General features: G+C 39.4%; 2 protein-coding genes across 4 annotated transcripts; one reads left to right on the plus strand and one right to left on the minus strand.

Annotated features, from left to right (window-relative positions):
• The first annotated feature begins 813 nt into the window (after positions 1 to 813).
• rps6kl1 (ribosomal protein S6 kinase-like 1) lies at positions 814 to 8,215 on the plus strand. 3 transcript variants are annotated; one of them, XM_088433189.1, is made up of 12 exons: positions 814 to 900; positions 1,346 to 1,458; positions 1,977 to 2,141; positions 2,599 to 2,723; positions 2,903 to 2,995; positions 3,107 to 3,154; positions 4,109 to 4,241; positions 4,347 to 5,657; positions 5,731 to 5,820; positions 6,460 to 6,542; positions 6,783 to 6,878; positions 7,791 to 8,215. In XM_088433189.1, exons 3-12 carry the CDS (start codon positions 2,006 to 2,008, stop codon positions 7,899 to 7,901), a joined length of 2,226 nt encoding a protein of 741 aa, XP_088289315.1. In that variant the 5' UTR covers positions 814 to 900; positions 1,346 to 1,458; positions 1,977 to 2,005; the 3' UTR covers positions 7,902 to 8,215. The 3 variants fall into 3 exon arrangements, with proteins under 3 accessions (XP_088289315.1, XP_088289317.1, XP_088289316.1); XM_088433191.1 differs by having other exon boundaries at positions 1,988 to 2,141; XM_088433190.1 differs by having other exon boundaries at positions 848 to 900; positions 1,367 to 1,458.
• A 116-nt stretch (positions 8,216 to 8,331) lies between these two features.
• On the minus strand, positions 8,332 to 18,139 carry dlst (dihydrolipoamide S-succinyltransferase). The gene is made up of 15 exons (XM_088433845.1): positions 17,851 to 18,139; positions 16,935 to 16,968; positions 16,821 to 16,860; positions 16,571 to 16,632; positions 15,247 to 15,321; positions 15,097 to 15,152; positions 14,787 to 14,895; positions 14,007 to 14,189; positions 13,785 to 13,858; positions 13,599 to 13,696; positions 11,126 to 11,256; positions 10,726 to 10,799; positions 10,550 to 10,633; positions 9,761 to 9,928; positions 8,332 to 8,928 (listed from the first exon to the last, which is right to left on the minus strand). The coding sequence occupies exons 1-15, from the start codon at positions 17,911 to 17,913 to the stop codon at positions 8,794 to 8,796; spliced, it is 1,386 nt and encodes a 461-aa protein (XP_088289971.1). The 5' UTR covers positions 17,914 to 18,139; the 3' UTR covers positions 8,332 to 8,793.
• Between the last annotated feature and the right edge of the window lie 666 nt (positions 18,140 to 18,805).

An 18,805-nucleotide genomic window follows, 5' to 3' on the forward strand; every position in this document is an offset into this window, starting at 1 on the left:
ACACATATTACATTAACATTAAATATTACACTTTATTTACATATTTACTGCAGTTGTTTCCTAATTACTGTGAGAAATCATTAATATTATGGGTGACTTCACATAAAAGGATATAAGGTTAATTAACCTATAACAGCGTTATGAGAGCTACTTTAAGCTAATTTGTCATTTCAGAGGTGTTTATCAAACTGTTAACCTTTGATGTTCCTCACTACCAAAGACAAAGCTCTTAGTTTCAAAAAGGTTAGTGATCCCTGCCATATTTACCTTTTTTATTTCGCTTGAATTCTTGAAAAAAAATGAAGTCATCAAAATCGAATCAATACCGAGCATTTATATCCATGGAGTGGGCCCCTCCCTTTTTGCTTTTGGGAAAAGGCTGCTGCATCCTCCCAGTGATCCCTCCCACCTTCCATCTTGGCCTCTGTGAGTCATACAAGGTTACCACTGCCCCCTCTGTAATCCTGCTCTTCCCTGGGGGGTGAGAGAGTCCGGACGCAGCCTGGTTCCATCTGGTGCTAAGCACCCATCTCTATGGAACCTGAATATGAGCCTTCCGTTCATAATGGATGTCACATATTTGATGGAGTTATATTGCATTCGCACAATGGATTGCGCTGTTGTTGAATCTCCACAATTCAGGAAGTTATAGTCCAATAGGCCCTCACTCAACGCACGCAAGAAATAATAAACACTGTCGCTTTAAATCAGGCGGCATCTGGCATGATGAGAGTGGGGGGAGAGAGTGCTGCGTGCGAAATGGTACCCGAACGTGACATCACGCTCAGCCAATGGGAGGCCAGGCCCGTGCTTTCTCCTCCTCCGCTGCTCCTCAGAAGAGTGTTGTGAGCTGGCTGATGCTGATGCTGCTAAGGCACACGGTCGGCCTCGTCACCTAAGGTAGACTTTGTTTATCTGCATATTCTCATGGCTTTTAATGCAGTGTTTATTTTTACAAGGGACTGTTAAGATGCTGGCTTTGTTTCAGTACATGCTAAGTAGATGATGGGCGAACAATGATGATTCCTGATGTGAGGCTTGGCTGATTTAAAAGAAAAAGAATGCTATGCTACCACCATCATGACACTGATGACCAGTTTTGATCATCTTCTGCTTTTATTACAAGAAATATTTGATTTTCTCTGATTGAATCAGTATATTGTGAAATACAAAACAATAACCAAAATGGCAAGTTTAAGTCTTCATGATGCAGTGGGGATGAAAGATTTTTAATATATCCTCTCTTTGCATCTGTCCTTCTTTTAAAAATTGTGGGCCCGATTTTTTGGGGATTCACTTCCTGTTTGTACAGATGAGAATGAACTCTTTGCTTCCACTTTTCCAGCCCATTATGCTCTTGTCACAGAGGCCTCAAACTCGAGGTCACCGGGTGGAGAACCGAGCCCAGTGACACCTAGCAGAGATGTTTCCTCTTTTTCATGAGACCAGGAAGCAAAGGTGAGCCTCCACAAAAAACAATATAAATATAAACAGTTCAAAACTGACAGTTGCCCCTACTTTTAAATGACTCAATATTAACTTCCTTTTATAGTATTAACTCAAGCATTGTGTGAAAATCAAACCTCTCAAGGGCCAGTATATTTTGCATGTTCACTCACCTTCCAAGGCCAACAAAATATTGTGTGCTATGTCTATGTAAATATGGATGCTACGATTTGAAAGATTGACTTCCATTCTTCAGTTAGAATTGATTAAGGTAATAGCAATGTTCTAAGTGTGGAAATACTTCCATCCAATAGTCACAATAGTACTTCAGGGCTCAATTGGTTTATATTAGGTAAGCATTAGTCAAGAGTGTCAGCTCTTCCTCATAAAAAACAAAAAAACAAACAAAAAAACAGAATTGACCAGAATGTTATTATTTATTATTGTTATTGCTATTTTTAAAAGGCGAGACATTAACTGAATGAGTTAATGGAACAAAAAACATTAAAGAGCTATTAACCTGTGCTCAGGCCCTTGACAGGCCCAAAACAAGGCGAGGATGGCGAAGCGTGATTATTTGGTGGAGGCAGCTAAGCAGATTCGTATGGCTCTGGACAGCGAGGTCAATGAAGACTATGAGGCAGCCTTCAGCTACTACAAGAATGGGGTGGACTTACTGCTAAACGGGGTCCAGCGTAAGTTCATTGCTACCGCCTATTCTATGAAATTATTATTGCATTCACATATCTCATATTTTTAATAGCTAGTGTTAGTAAGTTAATAGCTAGCTATTGTTGGTAATAATATATATATATATATATATATATATATATATATATATATATATATATATATATATATATATATATATATATATATATATATATATATATATATATATATATATATATATATATATATATATATATATATATATATATATATATATATATATATATGAGTGTGTGCAATACAAGACATGTGACAGGAACAGAAGACCAGAATAAAAATAGGAAGAAGTCACAAATCAAAACTTCCACTTTGGGAATGAGCCACATGTTGATTTACGACCTTGGTGCATGCCTCTGTAACAGTCAAATACACTTGTCAATTATACCGTAGATTTAAGCGTGAGAAGGCGTTGTGTTTCAGTGGACCCAAACAAGGAGCGCCAGGAGGCTGTGAAGAGGAAGACAACCCAGTATTTGAAGAGAGCTGAGGAAATCTTCATAACGCACCTGCAGGACAATCTCGGGAAAGGAAACTCTCATTTAGGGGTATTGTCAAGTTGAGCTTTAGTTTTCTCCAGTGGCAGTGTCTTCTACACACCCAATGAATAATTTTATGGATGATAGTAGTTTCACATGGAGCTTTATTGACCTTAAAAGTGATGTAAAGATTGACACTACCTTTTGATTGTATACATACCAGCTGTTGTGTTTGTTCATGTCACAAGGGCTACAGCAGTCTGAGATTCCGTCCTGTAAGACACTTGAGTTCTCCTGTAGAAGATTTGGAGATGTGTAAGGTGGTGGGCGTCAGTGATAAGGTAAATGGATAATTGGAGTGCCTATTGATTGACAGCATGCTTAATTTTGAAATCACTGTATTATTGCAGACAAAGCTATTAATATATATATATTTTTGTTTCCTTGTAAAGGTCCTAGTAGTCCAAAGCATGGTTAATAAAGAGACGTTCGTTGTAAAGGTGGGTGTTAATTTTTTAGCTTGGCTAGCTTCTTCTTCTTCATTTTAAATTGTTAAAGAGATATTTAGTGTAAGTGCAGTCAAAGATAGTGGTCAACAAAGGACCAACCCAACACTTGGGTCAATTTGACCTAATCTTATGAGTTGTTAAGTACGAAACAACCCAATGGTTGAGGTTGTATAAAATGACCAATTCCTGGGTTGTTTTGTACAGTTGATCCAAAATTTGGGTCGGGACTTTTTTTCAATCCACAGTTGGTTTATTTTAAACCTTACTGTTTTTGGAGTGTAACAAATGAGTCTACCACTAGTGATTATATTAATAATCTGGTAGTGAATAGTCTACATGTCCTACATTTTTCACTTGCATACGTTGAAGACTAAAATGTATTACTTGTAGTAAATAAAAATATTGCCATGGGTTAAGCGGCCATCTCTCAGAACAATCAACTCATTCACTGAGACTGACATCTATAGACTTCGAAGATCAATTTTATTAGGCTGTCAGTGGATGAGTGAATTTTCTATAAATGACCTAAGAAACTAAAGGTCAATCGCTATTTTAGTTAACAAAAAAAAAAGAATAAAATGTTAATAATTTTTCCTCCAAAGAAATAGCAAATGTTTGCAAGTATATTTTGATTCAATATAAAATATTAAGTGTACTTACATGGAGGACTACAGAAATAGAAGAATATTTTTTGGTAACAGGCTGGAGTTTCATTGTTAAATTAAGTTTAAAATTAAACAATAATAATAGTTTTTGAATAATTTAATAATCGGTTATTTGTTGATTTAAGTCTTTCTGCTCTTGTAATAAGTAATTGAGCGTGAACTTGTGTGTGAGATGAAGAATGGGTAAATGGCGGCGTACTGTGACAACACACACAAAAAACACTGGCAGTATGTTGCTCCTTCCCTCTAAAGATGTCCATGTCTTGCATTTGCTTTGCAGAGTCTAATGAAGTCCAGCTGGGAAAGCAGGGAGCAGCCGACCATTATTCCTCAAGGAGTTCCGTACATGGTGAAGCTGTTGAGGTATTACGTCAGCGAGGACACAGTTTACCTCCATCTTGAACACGTCAAAGGTAAAGACAAAGAATCAAGCCTAAAGTTCCAAGGATTTTAGTATACAGTGTTTGGATTTAAAAAAAACAAACAAAACAAATCATGTCCTGTGTCATTTTTCCGAGGTGGGAGGCTCTTCTCCAAACTTCACAAGCTGAGGAAAGAGAGAGCCAAAGAACACCCAGAATGCATCACACCTGGCCAGCACAACATCAAGATGAAGAGCAGCTACACCTCCCCCGCAATCTGCACAGAAAGCCATCCTTGGAAGCTGAATGATGAGAGCCCAGACGGAGACGACCCAAGGTCTTGGGACGAGACCCGCCGTCGCCTGGACAGCTGCGGGACTCATTCTTACATCGAGGAGACGGGCTGCCTGCAGAACTCGCGCTCGGCCGCGTCCTTCTACAGCAAGCTGGACCGTGCCACTTTGCTTTCGGGTCCCGCCAAAACGCAGGTCAACGCTCGCATTCATCCACCAGCTCCGACTTTGTGTTTGCACTCGTCTCAAACTCAGGACAAGCCAGTTCTTCCTCTGTCTTGCGCTCGTGTCAGTCAAGCTCTGGACGCCATGTCGGAGTTCAATGACAGCAAAGCTGGGACCGGACTCATAGAGTGCAGCTCTGACTTTGAAGTAGCGTGGAAGGCCGCAGATCCAGCGCTGAAAGGTGACCAAATAAACCCCTATGCAGTCATCGACGCCGACTTGAATGCGGCCCCTCATTCAAAGCGAACCTCCTGTCTAAAAAACGATTCTCCAAACACTAAAAGTCAAACTTTAAGTTCCTCTCCGGCCATTTTACATCTTCCACTGCATTGCCAAACACAAATTCACGGAAGAGCATCCTGGGATGGCCCCGGTTTCTGCCAGGGATCCGTTTTAAGTGCGGCTGATGAGGTTACAAACTTGGATCTGAAGCAGGCCGGCATCAGTCCCAGCTCAGAAGAACGAAATGGAGTGGTGGTCCTTCGCAGCACGGACCGAGCCGTGTTCTCGGACCACAGGGAAGCGCGGACCACCCCGGGATGTTCCTGGCCTTTTTCTGCAAAGCAAGCAAGTCCGGTCCGCGTGAGAGATGGTGTGGAAGAAGCCTGTGAGCTGCTCAGTCCGGGAAATGTGGCTCCGTCCACAGAGGGATCCTTTTCGAGCTGGTACTCCCCTCGTCTGCTCGGAAACCAAAAGAAGACCGAGGGCTCACCGCTGCGGACAGAGGGGCAAGCAGATGAGCAGATCATAGAGGTGGATGGATGGTGCCACGTACCTCGTTTACCGCTCAAATCCTCAGAGAAGTCCAGGCGTCAGACCTGCTGGGGGCTCCCTGAATCCGAGGTGCGTATATGGGGGGCCCAGATCCTGCTGGCCCTGGAGAGCCTCCATCAGCAAGGCATTTTATGTCGAGATCTCAACCCCAGAAATCTTCTGCTGACCAGCAATGGTAGGCTTCGAGCAAGCGACTGCATGTTGAACGTTTGATTTTGGTGATATCGTGTGATTTTACCTTTGCACAGGAAAGGTGTGCTTGACGTTTTTTGGACAATGGAGTGAGGTCCAGTCCGAAATTAACTGCGATGCCATGGAACAGATGTACTGTGCGCCAGGTAGCTCTCAACATCTGGTAGCGTTATACCGTACCCAAGCAGTTTCTTGATGTTTGACTGGGCTCAATCTGGCCCGTCCGAGACTTGATTCAGTCCAGTCAAGTTGTTGAAAGCTTAGTTGTGTTATGGCTTGTCAAATATGATTCATACTTAGTCCAATAATAGTTGTAGATAATTGGGTTGTGTTCAGCCTATCCAATGGTGTCCAAATTTAGTCCTTAAATCCCATAATTGGATTATAATTAGCCCTTGCAATAAAGATCAAATTTAGTCCAAAATCAAAACTGAAAATTGGCTACTGTCATAGCCTATCCAATGTGGTTCAAGTGCATTTAAAAAAAAAGAAAAAGGTTTTAAAACTGGTTTGTATTTAGCCTATTGAATATCAAACGGATGCTCAAAAATCTTTTTTTTTGTGTGTTTGTTGTTTCGCCCGACCAATGCAGTTTAAAATTTGTTTAAAAATTGTTGATGATTAATAGCTTATCCATTGAAGTTCAAATTTACTTGAAAAAAGATTGATCTGATTTAGAGAGGAGAATTTTCTTTCTTTTCTTTCATTAACAGAGTGGTAGCAATTTTATACCTTGCATTTAGATGTATTCATTGCAAATAATGAATAGCTGCGTTTGTCACCAGAAATTGGCGGAGTGTCCCGAGTCACAGAAGCTTGTGACTGGTGGAGTCTGGGGGCCCTGCTCTTTGAACTTCTCACTGGAATGGTAAGTGATGAACAATTAACATACTCGCAGAAAGTTAGGCATAATCAGCTTTCGGGTAAAAATGCTGAATGAATCTAACGTGCACTATCACCTTTGTTTGACCCTTTCTAAACTTTGCAATGCACAAGACCAACCGTTGAATTTTTGATTGAGAGTTTGTGCTTTATATGTGACATCAACAGTAGTAGTAGGCAACTAGAATATTTTGTTGATGCTTCTTGTTGCTGACTGTGCCTTCAGCCACTATGGCAGCTCCACCCAACAGGAATAAATTCCCACACTCAGCTGCTCATCCCCGACCACCTGAGCACTGCAGCTGCATCCCTGCTCACTGAGGTGTGTGACGCTTTTATTTTACTCATTATATGTTTATGAAAACACAATAAATGGTATGTCCTAAGAAAACAGCAATATGTAACATATGTGTAGTAGTATAGTATAGTATAGTATAGTATAGTATAGTATAGTATAGTATAGTAAGGAAAGAAGATGTTTATGAGTTTTTTTTTTTTTTGGGGGGGGGGCAATATTATACATGTTACACCCCCCCCCCCCTCCAAAAAATAAATTAGTAAATAAATCACTGACCACGTATACTAAGGAGTTTTTCGAAGGGGGTGGGCATTCCGAAGAACAAGCATGTAGTTTTGTTTTTTTTTTTTAAAGTAGCAATGCGTAACGTTGCGTTTGAAAAAATATAAGAAAAATATCCATCTCGTAAGGTAATATTTTTATTTACTATTTATCAGTAATTGTTGATTTTTATGATTTTATTTTATTTTTTTATGTACTTTTACAAATTATCATGTTACAATGAGGCTTGCTTAAAAAACACAACACAAAAGAAAATCTATTAAAAAAAAATGTATAGGAAGATGTTTTTTGTAAGAAAAATAAAAGAAAATGTCCATGTATAGTGAGGTGATTTATTTCATGTTTTATTTGATGTTCATGTGACCGGGCAAAAAGAAAAAAAAAAACATGAATAATAATACGTTTATTTAAAGGAAAAATTTGACCTCAATAAAGTGTTTTTTATGTGCTTTTTTTTAAGATATTGAAAGGTTTAAAAAAAGCAACATAATGCAACAATGTTTTTCTTATTTTATTGCCATTGACTCCCCCAAACGATCACCCACACTAATGTGTATAGTGAATATAGTAAGGGGATTTATTACATTTATGTACTTTTTCAAATGACCAAGTATCACTGGATGACCTCACGGGCCTTCGCCTCTGCTTTCACAGTTACTTCAGTTCGATGCTGGCTATCGTCTGGGCTGTGGCGGCGGAGGTGTGAGCGACATCAAATGCCATCCCTTTTTCAGCAGTGTTTCCTGGAAGGCTCTGAGCTGCTAGCATGCGGGTAGACGTCTTTGCACAAGGGCCTCTGGGACGCGACGGACATGAAGAACACCCAAAACATGTTCAATTCTGGCATTCGCTTCCCACGGAAAGTTGGCAAGAAAAGTGTCAACCAGATGAAATTCCATCAAAAGTCTCATAAATTTCCTTCAGCATATACCACCAGAATTTTACCCTTTTTTTTTTTTTAATATCCATGCTCATCTACAATGATCACCATATGTATGAAATTTGTAATCTTCTTTTAGGCCACCTTTGATCATACTGTATGCTAGTGGAAAAATTAGAATACATTTGATACTCTAAAACAGTCTCTTCGTGTTTCTTAAGGTAAACAAGTTGTACTTAGAAACCTAAGCTCCCGCCCTCCCCCATAATTATTGGGCAAATAGACAGGTAAGAGACACAAACACATACCCACGCGGGCCAGTAATGTCGATTTTTATTAAAACATTTTTCCTTAAATATTCCAACAGAGCATAAAGAGAATGTTCCACATGAATATGAAAATGCATCCATTCTCCAATTAGAGTTCTTAACTTTGGACATGATGTTGTGTTCATTGGTCTGTATGCATCATTATTCTGTCACCAAGCACGTTGAACCTAGGTTCGCCATTCTATATTTTGAACATACTGTATGTATAAAAAAAAAAAAAAAAATTAAATAGGCCGAACATACAAGATTGAATATACTATTTGAGCTAATGACCAGACCTGCTATATCCTTAAATCATTGCCATCCTTCTATTGCACAGCACAACCCAACTGCCCCCCCTTCCAAAAAAAACAAAACAAAAAAACATTTTGAGTCATGTCCATAGAGTGGATAGGGCCACTGATCACGTGGGGCGGTTCAGTCGTCAGGCCTGGAGCTGACAGTCGGCTTACATGTCAAGGAGCAGCACCCTGGGGTCTTCCACCACAGACTTGATCTTACGCAGGAAAGTTACGGCCTCTCTTCCGTCCACGAGGCGATGATCATACGTCAGGGCCACGTACATCATGGGGCGGATCTCCACCTGCAGATACACAAGTTAGAATGACACAAGTTTAAAATAAATAAAATCTACACTGCACTTGCGTAAAATATACATTCATGGCATGTGTGTTAAATTGAGCAATTTAAAGATAATACAATCTTCTTGGTTCCATTTTGTTAACCCCTTTTATAAACGCAGACACAGAACAGCAAGGGGAAAAAACGCCATCCTGTGGTCATTTATGGCAGTGCAAAATTTGTATTGCAGCTTCCATTCCAGGGATTTTATATACCATGCTTTTTTTCTGTTTGTTGTACAAAAGGTGTACAAGAACAATGGACTGACAGATTTTGATGCTCCTTGGGAAAAAACAAAATAAAAAAACAATGCCGAATGGGAAATGGAAGTTTTCAGAAATTTATGGGCAAGTGGGTACCCGCCTCCTTGACGCCCTACAATAATATCTGCATGCTTTTATAACTACATTTAGCATAAAGCTACAAAAGATAACCCAATCAATATTACATTTGAAATTACAGGTGCATCCCAATCGATTTGAATAGTGATGAAAGTTTATTTTAGTCGTTCAATTGGGAGACTGAAATTCCTAATCACACATGCTCATAGAAGAAACAAAAGGCATATACCTACCAGACTTCTTTATAAAAAAAAATTGCTGTTTATGAATGCCTTCTATTGCTAACAGTAAAATGAAAAAAAAAAAAAAAAAACTTCAAAAACCTTTACAGTACACTTCACTTTTTGAACTCCTGAAACAAATGAAATTGTCAAATGGCGAATGTTCGTAACTGTCCAGCCAAATAGCTTTTTCAAACCAAGATGCTGAAGTTCCAACACGGCGAACACAAACCTTGCCGGCCACCGCCACGGGCCTGTCAAATATGCCATGCATGCCCAAGATAGCAGACTGGGGCGGGTTGATGATGGGTGTGCCGAACATGGAGCCGAACACGCCGCCGTTGCTGATGGTGAAGGTTCCTCCGTCCATGTCTTCCACGGCCAGCTCATTATTGCGGGCCTGCAAACAAAATATCCATCTTCATGTCAAATTGCAACATTACCTCTCTATTTTCCATATTGCTTATTTTTTGAGTCATGGGTGAGCTGGAGCCCTATCATTGGCAACTTTTCCCAAAGACACATTTATGCCATTTTGGCATTTACTTTGGTAAAACGTTGCAACTAGCAAAGGTTTACTTGGCCGACGGTGCAAAATCCTAGATCTAAGACGCAACTAAAAGGTTGGCGTGTATTTACTCTTGCACAGGTAGTACTTGGGCTAACAGTAGTCACCAGGCTTCTCACAAAGTTGTCTTTATCTGCTCGGTCAAGAGTGCCGAATAACCAAGGAATGCTAAGAAATGCATCAGAAATAACTCTTTGGAGGTGTTTGGGTGAGAAATCAACACTGTAACATGATTAAAATCTACAAAAAGGTGAACTTCACGTGGTTGAGAGCTTTAGAATGTGAATTTCCAAACTTTCCACACAATTTAAAGTATTTTTGTTTGAATAATCGATGAGAAAATAATTAAAACAAATACATTGCCATTATCGTTGTGTTCCCATTAGTAATAGTAATAATAGGACCAGATGACGGAATCTTATTTTTATTTTATTTTTTTTTTTAAACACAAACCTTCTCTCCCAGCATATTGATGGTCTTCTCAATGTCAGCAAAGTTCATTCCCTCAACATTCCTGATTACGGGAACAACCAGACCCTGAGGAAGAACAACAAGGAACATTTCAAGCGTGCTGTTGAAGACTTCCAATGAGCGTGACACACACACACACACAAACACACTGAGCTTACCTTTGGCGTGGCCACAGCCACGCTAATGTCTACGTAGTCCCTGTACACAATCTCTTTGGTTGTGTCATCAATGACTGTGAGGGAAAAAAAAAGGGAGGAAACATGGGAACAAATATGGTCATATCCTGTAGAGTCCAATTATTACATGTATGTATATATAAAACCAAGACCGTCTTTGATTATTCTGATCATTAAAAAAGGTAAAAAAAAAAAAAAAAAAAAAGACCTACAGACCACCAATGCGTGACTGTGGTCGCTCTAAGTAGGTCAGCAATGGAAAAGTGCAGCGAATACATTTGGTGGAAGTCAGTGGCGGTTTTGAGGTTGACACAAAGAAAACTCGATACCACTGTGCAGCATGCACCGAGTCCCCGCAAAAAAAAAAAAAAAAAGCTTTTACCAGCATTGACAGCAGGTTGGTCAGTCAGCGCGTAGGCGGATGCCTTCACGAACGCAGACATGAAGCCTAACTTGATGTTGTGCTTCTTCAGGAAGGCGTCTTTGTAGGTCTTTCTCATCTCCGAGATGTTGCTACAAGGGGATGTGAGGAAAAGCCCTAAGTTAAGAGATCCCAAAAACCGCATGTTTGTTCAACCACTAAACTAGCATTTCCAAAGAGGAAGACATTTTGTACACTTTAAATGAATCAGTCATTTGTATAACATATTATACTTAATAATAGAATTGGCTTGCCTTATAGTTATTAACATTCGCAGAGTTTGAAGAATATGGCTTATAATCAACGAGAAGCCAAATTTAGAAATAAGGCACTACATAAAAAATGGAAATCATGCCAGTGTTTGTCAATGATCATTTATTACAACGTAGAAAAAGTTGAAAAGAAAATCTGTTCGACCAGCTTTCAAACAAGATAATGGCCGTTTGGAAAGCTATTGCGATTGGCCCACTAATCATTTTACCTTTGCTCGTTTTTCACTTTTATCTTTCTTTTTAATTGTTTGTTTTCCTGTTTGTAAAGCTCTAGGGTTTCTGTTCTAACACAATTAGCCCCTCCCAAGACACAGACTCTGTGAGAAAGGAGAGAAGAAGCGATAAAATCTTCACTTTCTAGAGCGCGTAAATCTTATTGGGCTGACATAAAAGCCCATATCGGTGGAGGCTGCCCTTGCACTCAGGGCGCAGGTCTCTGCGGGCCACCTCGCGCTCTGACCGCCTCCTTCGGCTCCAGATGAGCCCGAGCCTGGGAAGTCTTCCTCCGGACCGTCGATGTCAATCCAATTAAGATACGTGGAAAAGCTTGAATAGCGGAAAGCTGACACCGCACATTTGCGGAGGAAAGAAACCCTCAAAGTGTCCTCTTGAGCACCGAGCGTGAGCGCAGACAATAGCATTTCCTTTTAAATTAATAAAGGCCGTTTTAACATTTCTTATCTTTGTTTTAGTTGGATTTATGAGCAAATATTTACATTCTGGTGTTTTAGACTCAGATCCGGTTTCAAAAAGCTTTTTCTATTGGGTAGATTTCAATCTATAACAATTTATGTTAGTATCAATTGCACTTATATGCAAACACATAGTAGAGAAGTAGCACCAAGCAAGACAGTTGAAATGCTTGAAAACGTAAGCATTGGCATACTGAACTAGTTGAAGTGCACTTGAATAATTAGGCATGGGCGAGCGCCAATACCGACTTTATTTCAAGGTATCGGGCTTTAATGACGGCAGCTAATATCAACGCGCCCAATCATGGCCATTGTTACTATAAAGGACTAAATGGCATGCATAGTTGACAATGTTTTTCTAAAGAAGCAGAATCATCTTTAGAATGATCTGTCACTGGTTTAATAGCTATTTTATGTATCAATAACACTAGTGGCTTTGGTTACTTGGTAGTGGTTAGTACTCAAGAGTTGAGAATTCAATAGTGGTATCAAAGAACACTGTGAATAATAAAGAAGGGGCAGGCAAAGCTTCGTGCTTAAAGTACACTTCCGGAGATTCCAAATTGAGGTCTTGATAGGTAGACAGAGCAATATTGTAAAGTTTGATAAAAATCTGGAGTTCCAAATTTGCTCTCTTCCAGTATTTGTAAAAACAGTTTGCCCAAAATCACCCAAGTTAGTTTTAAAGGCCTTTTTGGGAATGGATGTGATGTCGAGTCATTGAGAGGGGACATTCCTTGTCCCACTGAGTGTTACGCTAAATTCTTGTTTGCCATAGCTAAAATGGAGCACAATGACAAAAGCCAAAAGGCTACAGCTTTGATCACGTTAAAGAATGATAATGCTTTTGTTGTCAACTTACAACTTTTTCTTTTTGAACCAGGCCCTCATTTTGACGTTTAATGCACTACCAAGGTTATAGGGGTGGGAATTTTCAGCTGTCTCCCGGTTCGATTCCGATTGTGGGGTCTCCGATTCGATTCTCAACGATTTTCGATTCAAAACGATTCGATTCAATTACTTAAAAAATATTTCTGCTTCAATCTATAGAAGTGCAAAGGATCATCATACTATGTGGGTCAGTTTTGCAATACAGAATAACAAAGGGGCATTTTTTTTAAAGTTTTGATTTGTAAGCAGCATGTCTTTTTCCACAAAAATAGCATGTTGACAACTGCTATTTTTTAAGCTAACTACCTTTTATAGTACAAAATAAAATGAAACAATAAAAGTAGAACAATATCCAAAACATTATTATGTTATGAATATATTAATATTATATTTTTAAAACTGTTTCCCAAATGAAAACTATCAGTTTTATCAGTACATTTATGATAAACAAGATATAAATATGAACTTTTTCAAGTGAGCAGCCAAATTGATAGAACGGGTGAAAGTAAGGTGAAAATGTCTGGACCATTTTCAGTCACAAATCCGCTGAATGCGACTTGACCAACTGAAGCTTCTTACCTCATGTCAATCTCATTAAAGGTAGTCAACATTGCACAGGTGTTTTGGGCTTCCTTCAGCCTTTGGGCAATTCTCAGTCTCATGCGGTTCATCTTAACCTGAATTCAGTGACAGTAAGTATTATGAAACATTCTTATGATGCCTTAATTATTAGCCACGAAAGTTATTTTCTGTTCAGCCGTTTACCCTGTTCTCCGTGCGGGCTGTTTTTGCCCCCCCATCCACAGGAGGTACTGGTATGGTGGGCTTGATGGCTGACACTTTGGGAAAAAGACGCAAATAAATAAATAGTGAACATCATAAGATATCTGAAGCTGTTGACCACGGAACAACTAGTCATGCATTATAAAAAGTCGGGAGCATTTATGTCAGGAATAGTGAGGTTTTTACATACAACAGCCAGCTAACCTGGTTTGGCGTCCATAGCGTGTGATGGCACTGGTGGCACAGGGGGCATCGTGGTGGGAATGGGACCGACAGCCGAGGGGGGAGGTGGAGGGGGAGGTGGAGGTGCTGCAGTGGGAGGTGGTGGAGATGCAGCTGCAGCTGGGGCTTCTGCTTTTGGGCCTTCAGCGGCCTGAGGAGCTCCAGCTACAAGGTTCAAGAGAGGATATCAAGAAAACATTAGAGACACACAATTAGAGGGGACCGTATTACAATTAAAATATTATTTGTAACAACTCATACTTCTATGATTAAGAGTCTGTGTTTATAAGTGACATTGTGAAAAAATCAATTCACATATTCACAACAGATACAAACCGAACTTGAGCTAAGTCATTTTCACGTGGAGGTAGGTTTTAAGTTAGCATCATGTGATGCTGATGATAGGACTAAAACATGTATTTGTTGTGCTAATAAGAGCAAGAAATTTACTAGAGATGTTTAAACCATATCATATTTTTATTAGCCTTAATTAACGATTATTATTCTCATTTTTTAATGCGCCGGCACATTTTTGTGCCTCTTTAATATATAATTGCAGGAATCCAATGGTGACTTTTAAGTCACTCCCCTTTTCAATTACAATTAAACAATCTGGGGAGAAAAATGCTCGCTTTGCAACATTATATTTTCTGGTTTGTATTAAAATAAAATTCTTAGATTATTGTGGAAGCCCCATTGCTCATTACCAAAGTGACAAAATAAGATAATTAATTTTATTCTAATAAAGTATGAAATACACACGGCCTTTTTGAAGCTTGAACAGAGGTGTTCCTCCCTCAACTTTGCCTCCATCAGGAACCAAAAGCTCCACGATCACCCCAGAAGCGGGAGAAGGAACCTGCACAGATGTCTGGTGGAAAGCAGAGCAGATCTTTTTTTAACTGATTGAAGGAAGTATGAAACATTTATCTGGAAAACATGCAACTATGCCCATACTCTTAGGCACAACTTTGGGCCAATGTGTGCTTATTTATTACATTACTATTCGCCAATTAAGAAGCGGGATGAGGGCTTGATGAAAGTCACAAAGATCTTTATGACATTCACTTACCTTATCAGTCTCAATTTCACACACCACTTCATCCTCTGAAACGGTGTCTCCAACAGCTGTAGGATGAGAAATTTGTTTCACGATCAAAATAGTGAATCTTAGACGGCACAGGTTTAAAGAAACTAATGACCTAAGTATAATAGAAGTTACCTTTTTCCCACCTCACGTCCCCCTCTGTAACAGACTCCGCGAATGCAGGGGTCTTAATGGTAAGGATTTCATCCCCTTAACCACAAACAGAACATTAGAATGACAATCCCAAATGCATTTCAGATTATTTTCAACAAGAGCAAAAGCATGCAAACAGAAGATGGCTGATTCGAACCCTTAACCTCATAACTATGAGAAAGACATACTGCCCACTAATCCATTGTTTCTAAGAATCCCCTCTGCACACCAAAAAAGCAGAAAATATTTCATTAGCTATTGCTAACCTATATGAATTTTGGTTGTTTCCAACAACGGTGTAATTTGAGATGCGCCATACACCTGCAGTACGTATGCATGTACAAGGCTCAAAATGCTATTTTCTTTGTCGAGGAGTTTAGTGAATCATTCTGCAAATTCATAATTTACTAATTATAATCATCATTGCAGTTATTCAAGTCAATGCATCAATGGCTTTTGTTTGAGTTTGAAAGGTCCGAGTGCATTTGAATGCATCGTACGCGCCATCAAGTTAGCAGCAATTCGCACCATATTATACAATGACAGCGTAACTGATGAGCAGTTTCTTAACGTCTCTAATCAGCGATTCAAATGATTTTTTATTAGCGTTGTATTGATGTTGGTAGAGACTTAATGCGAAGACGATCATTTGCAATAAAGCTGTCCCGAGGAGGAGTTAAGGTAATCAGAACAGAAACCCGTTCCAAGGAAGGAGTTCAAAATAAAAACTAGGTAAGGGTACGGCATTGACTTCCATGTATTATCTAGGCCATTTATTTAAGTTAAAGTTGAGGCAGTCTGTTGATGGCGTGTAACATTATGTTGTGGTGCGCAATGGTGCACATCAAAAACAAGCGTTGGAATAGAAAATGGAAAACAAAAGCCCTTGCATTCTTTAATTATTTGCATTACTCAAGGTCTCATTTCACCCCAGGTTGCTGAAATCGTCCCATACTTATGACTTATACGATATCGTGGCATGACAATTGGACATGCCACTTTCAAGAGAACGCACACATTTTTTCACAGAGCAATATACAAACCATGTGCAGCCTAAACCATGGCAATTGTTCTGTAAAGATCATGGATTATGTCTAAGGAAACCTTACACCCTTAAGAACATGAACTGTCATTAAAAAAAAATCACTGGGAACCATCAGGTAGGTGGTTCTGATTCTCATTTGAGTGAGTTTTGTATTAAAATGAAGGGATGACATCCAAAATTGACATTGCAAACAGCGATACAAAACCACTTCAGAGCCTTGCTTGTCAGAACATATATACATCAAAATATAATGAGACATACTGTAGGCAACAGAGGTCCTGAAGTATTGGATTTGGAAGACGCTGGAGCGTGGGTCTGATTTTCTTTAGAAGAGAAAATAATATTAAAACATGCACTGCATTATTATATATTTATAAGTTCAACGGTTAATCTTGGATAAAATACCTAATGCAATTCAAAAAATACTACCCTACACCAGGAGATACAAATATTTGCTCAACAACATGTATTGCTTTTCTAAATGATTTTCAAAGTCAGTGTGAGCTCTTACACAGTGTTGTTGGCTGAGAAAGGGTAGCTGCTTGATATAGCTGTAAAGAGGAGGACAAAGAGGCATCAAACAATTGACAGGAATAACAAAACCACATATGTGGATTTGACATACCTGCCGCACCTCTGCGAGCCAACACATTATTTCCCTACGCGAAAACAAAACACAGTAAAACAACATGGAGTGAACATCAGCTCTTTCCCAGATAGGTGAAAACATCGCTGATTATTGAGTTAGCCTGACTACCGGCAGTTTAAAAAAAAAACAGCTGATCATCAATAGCATATTTTGTGTTTTTCTGTAAACCCCTATTACTGTGACATCACGTGAAAGTGACAAGCTTCAGCAATTATTAGTGTTGTGTTGTTGACAGTTGAGTCTTCCTACATGGAAATGGGAGTGAACGGAAAGGGTAGCAGCCCGAGTCAAAGGTTAAACGTTATACGATGGTCTTGCTAACACAAATCAATCTTGCAGGCAAACATACTAAGCACAGTATTGGTTTACACGTGTGACCGGCATATTTATGACCAAGGAATTCAGCAGGTAAAAAGCATAATCACGTTAAACAAGTTGTTTCTCCCCCTTTTCTTACTTTCACTTCTACTTCCTTACGGTTGATTAAAAAAAATCACACTATTACACGCATAAATTGCCAAGTTACTTTAGAAAGTTTAACCAAATTAACAAGTCAGATGAGCTGCTAGCATGTCAGTGCTAACTAACGAGTAATGCAAAGTTCAACTTCAATACTGACACGAAAAATGAAGGATGAAAACAATTTAAGATGATAAAGAACACATTCATGCGTTGCAGCGTTTAAATGTGTATCATGTAGATGCCAAAACACTTAAAAGGCGAGATGTCATACTGTCCTTGGCTTACAATGTTACGGCCTGTTTCGTGGCCTAAGTGGTTAGGCTAATGCTAAAGCTAATGCTAGCGATGACAGAGGCTAAACCAACGCCCGCCCAAAGCTATTCCCATTCAGAGTAGCCTCTTCCTAACGTACTTGTATCTTTTGGCTTACCTGGCGGATCGCAGACAGGGAGCGACCGATATTCCGAGAGAGACACCGGGAGCGGGACAACATGTTGGCCGTGTGACAGCTGCCTGTCAGCGGAGGGGAGCGGGTCAAACAGTCAGGCTGGAAAGGAGGAAGCGGTGCGGGACAAACCAAGTGCACTAAACGAATAGGGGTGTATGCACCAAAATGGTCTCTCCCAACACGGGCAACCGTTTTGCCCGCTGCAGCCCCTAAAAGCTCTGGTCGAAGTCCCACAAGAGTTCTTGGCTGTTTGCACCCTGTTGCAAAATGAGTGGCTGAAATCACGGGGGACTACAATTTCATTGGATGCTTTATTGACGTAGATCATGCCCAACTGCAAAAATAACGGAAAAGGGAGTAGGTCACTTCAATGTGACGGCATCATTATAAATCCCAAACTAAATCTTAACTCTCACAAAATTAATTTTCAGTTTATATGTGTGCGATACATATTCTTTCGTAACGCCCACGGAGCCTGTCAAGAAAGCCTTGTAGCAGCAGCCAATCACATTGTAATGCAGGGCGTCCTACCTAAAAATCGCGTGGGATTCACAACAACGCGGAAATGTAGCGTACACTAAATCACGGAAATGTAATCAAAGTACCAACAGCGCAGTAGTGGGTTAACTTATTGTGCTCAATGGCTTTATTTGATCTTAAAAACGAAATGTACAAATTTAAACCGTATTTTCAGGTATTACTTAAATATATTTTTTGATGACAGAGGCAACAATAAATAAACAGATAAATAAAAATATTATAAATAAACTCATTTCACTCATAAGCCAACAACAGCCACAACTGAAATACCTTCAAGTAATGTTTTTTTGATGGTGGCTATCTCTCTAACTGTGTCAATTAAAATTGAACAATATTGTTATCAGAAAATTCATGTATCTCAATTAATAAATTTAGCTTTTTTTTCTCCAATAGGGCT

This window comes from Hippichthys cyanospilos, chromosome 14, assembly GCF_059441005.1.
Source record: "Hippichthys cyanospilos isolate Australia breed blue-spotted pipefish chromosome 14, RoL_Hcya_1.0, whole genome shotgun sequence".
NCBI classification, from domain to species: domain Eukaryota; kingdom Metazoa; phylum Chordata; class Actinopteri; order Syngnathiformes; family Syngnathidae; genus Hippichthys; species Hippichthys cyanospilos.

Coding starts and splice junctions, on each gene's coding strand:
- rps6kl1 (XM_088433189.1), top strand. CDS start 2,006: ATGGCGAAGCGTGATTATTTGGTGGAGGCAGCTAAGCAGATTCGTATG. Junction 2,996..3,106: donor TGGTGGGCGTCAGTGATAAG/GTAAATGGATAA, acceptor TTCCTTGTAAAG/GTCCTAGTAGTCCAAAGCAT. Junction 5,658..5,730: donor TCTTCTGCTGACCAGCAATG/GTAGGCTTCGAG, acceptor ACCTTTGCACAG/GAAAGGTGTGCTTGACGTTT.
- dlst (XM_088433845.1), bottom strand. CDS start 17,913: ATGTTGTCCCGCTCCCGGTGTCTCTCTCGGAATATCGGTCGCTCCCTG. Junction 14,896..15,096: donor GTGAAATTGAGACTGATAAG/GTAAGTGAATGT, acceptor GCTTTCCACCAG/ACATCTGTGCAGGTTCCTTC. Junction 13,859..14,006: donor CGCTATGGACGCCAAACCAG/GTTAGCTGGCTG, acceptor TTTTTCCCAAAG/TGTCAGCCATCAAGCCCACC.